This window comes from Trachymyrmex septentrionalis, unplaced genomic scaffold (assembly GCF_001594115.1).
Source record: "Trachymyrmex septentrionalis isolate Tsep2-gDNA-1 unplaced genomic scaffold, Tsep1.0 scaffold526, whole genome shotgun sequence".
In the NCBI taxonomy this organism is placed as follows: Eukaryota; Metazoa; Arthropoda; class Insecta; order Hymenoptera; family Formicidae; genus Trachymyrmex; species Trachymyrmex septentrionalis.
This window is the reverse complement of record NW_017305701.1, coordinates 27,780-30,281: the sequence shown is the minus strand read 5'-3', so window position 1 is coordinate 30,281 and position 2,502 is coordinate 27,780. Positions and strand designations below refer to the sequence as shown.

General features: G+C 59.1%; 1 protein-coding gene across 1 annotated transcript in view; it reads left to right on the top strand.

Annotated features, from left to right (window-relative positions):
• Positions 1-1,340: 1,340 nt before the first annotated feature.
• Positions 1,341-2,502, top strand: part of LOC108751871 — a 2,041-nt gene continuing 879 nt past the window's right edge. Inside the window, exon 1 of the mRNA XM_018492344.1 lies at positions 1,341-2,298. Within this exon, the coding sequence (XP_018347846.1) occupies positions 1,341-2,298 (958 nt within the window). The remainder of the gene's footprint in view (positions 2,299-2,502) is intronic.

The window sequence follows — 2,502 nt, the reverse complement described above, 5'->3', positions numbered from 1 at the left end:
CAGGTCATGTCAGGCCAAATTAGGTCAGGTCAGATCAGATCAGGTCCGGTCAGGTCAGGTTTCCCGCAGGGGGTGGGATCATCTCGGATGCGGTCCGACTTGCTCGGTCGCATTTCGATATGATTCCGCTACGGATTTAGCGAACCCGCGGTGCCTGAGCTCTCGTAATCTCTTCCCTTGCACCATGAAAGAGACCGAGCGTCCGAGATTGCACCCAACCTCTCGGACGGCGAGGTGGGCCCTCTATAAAAGGTCCCCCTGTCCCGTGGTAGAGGTGCGCGGCCACGGGATAAATGGACGGTGGGTAAACTGTCCAATAGCGGCCACAGGGCGGGCTCTGGGTGTTATCCCAGCTGGTAGGAGCAACTGTCATCTCGTGCCCTGTGTATTGTAGTGTCGTAGACATTCGGTCTCTCCGTGGTACGATGTTCTGTGCGCGGAGTGTTTTTCGATTTTTTCGACATTTACATCGATGTGTGGGTGAGCTTCTCTCTAGGGAAGTTTCGCTGTTTGTTCCCTACATCGATGTGGCGGTTCACCAACCTGACGCCGATGGGAGACGAATCGGGGAGTTGGTCGGCGTGCTCCTCGGCCGTATTACTACGCCGACAACAATACATATTATGAAATGGACACTGATAACGAAGATAAACGCCTGGGCTTCGGAAGGGACCGGCCGACCGGGGGTGTTGTCCCTGCCCCCGGCGAGTCGTCATCGTGCGATGGGCTAACTGCAGGGTTGCCGACGGGCCCTGTAGTGGAATTGGCTACCGTCCGGACAGTGGCTGCGGAAGATGCTCCAGGTGCGGATCTCGCACCTGGGACGAAGGAGCAGGGAGAGCCTGGTGTCGTTGCACCGTCTCCGCTGCAGGAGAGGAGAAAAGAGTTGCGGCTGTGCCTGGATCCCCGGGAGGTTGACGCGGTAGCGAGTACCTCAGCGGAGGACTTAGCGGCTCCTGGATCCGCCTCGTCTGGAAGGGTCTTGCGGACGAGGAGGGGACCAAAGATCTTGGAGATCAAGAAATATCCGAGCGAAATGAAAATCAAGGTTGTCGCGGGTGAAATTGTGAACTCCCCCGTTACGGAGAGCGGGTCGGCTGAAGGCGGTCCTAACCTGGTTAGGGTTGCCGGTGTGGTGGACCTCGCTGTGCCATCATCTAGCGACGAGGGGATGAGGGTGGACCGTGCGGGTTCGCGAGTGGGGAGTCCCTCGTTAGCGTCCACATCGGTGGAGGTTGATGGGGCTCTCATCCTCCTTCGATAACACTCCGTATAAGGGCAAAAAGAGGGGCCGTAAACCCAAGGGTAGTAATGCCCCCGGTTCTCACGCTGTATCCAGGATGTCATTGGAGCGACTGGAAGTCGAGGACGACGTGTTGGACAGAGAGGACTTTCCCCGGCTCTCGAATAAAGGGGCGCAAGGCCGCAAGAAGAGGAGAGGCCTAGTGGAGTGTCATCTGGATGACAGGCTGTCGGCTAAACAGAAAACGGCCGTTGAAGAGGTGACAAGTCTCTTTCCCCAGATGTCGCCGAAGTCGGTGGTGGTGGAAATATTGCGTGTCTTGGACATTGCGGGAGAAGCCGAGAGGAAGACCCAGACGATGAACGGGGCCCTTCGCAGGCAGATCAAAGTCGGGGATAATATCGCGAAGATCGCGGTGCAACAGCTTCATACTGTAATTGACAAGAGTACGGGACCTACGGATGTAATAAGGGCCAACAACCTTGCTTTGGAGGTGGAGGTCGTGAAGCTCCGCAAGGAGATGGACTCTCTGCGCAGTGAGAGGGCTTCCCTAAAGGATCAGGTCGAGTCCCTGCAGCGCAAGGTGCTGGCTATGGGGGATGGCGGTCGCGGGAGGGATCGTACTCCCTCTTCGGATGGAACCGCTCCGTTGTGCGATTCGCCGGTCTCGCGCCGTTCTCGGGGACGCTCTCTGAGGATTCGGGGTCCGAACGTGGACGTTTCGGGTGAGGCAAGACCTCAGGTCATGCCTCTGGAATTTAGGCCACCTCTCGGCGGGGTCCGAAAGAACTTGGACCATGTGCCTCGCCGGCTGACGAGGGCTGATAGTGGGGTGAGTGCGGCTGCGACTGCGGGTGCTCGGCGGATGGAGCCGTCGACATGTGCCGTGGACGGTGAGCCATGGACCGTCGCGGGCTCCAAGCGTGCTCGGAGGAAAGCAAGGAGGAAAAGGAGAACAGTGGCTGCCGTAGCGAAAGACGGTGGGAGCGTTGTGCCTCCTCCCCCTGTGACTGGGACTGACGGTGGGCGTCGTGCCGTCACCAGTAGTGGGGTGGGTAAGACCTCCGGGATATCGTATGCTGCTGCTGCGGCTGGGGTGACTGGGGATCGAGGGCGTGCCGTTGCGACCCGCCCTGCGGCGCAGGGTCCGAGGGTCGTACCGAGCCGCCCTGTCAGGAAGGAGTCTCGACTTCGAGCTCCAAGATCTGCGGCAGTCTTGCTGAGGAGCGTTGCGACGGAGGACAATACTGAGCCGTCCT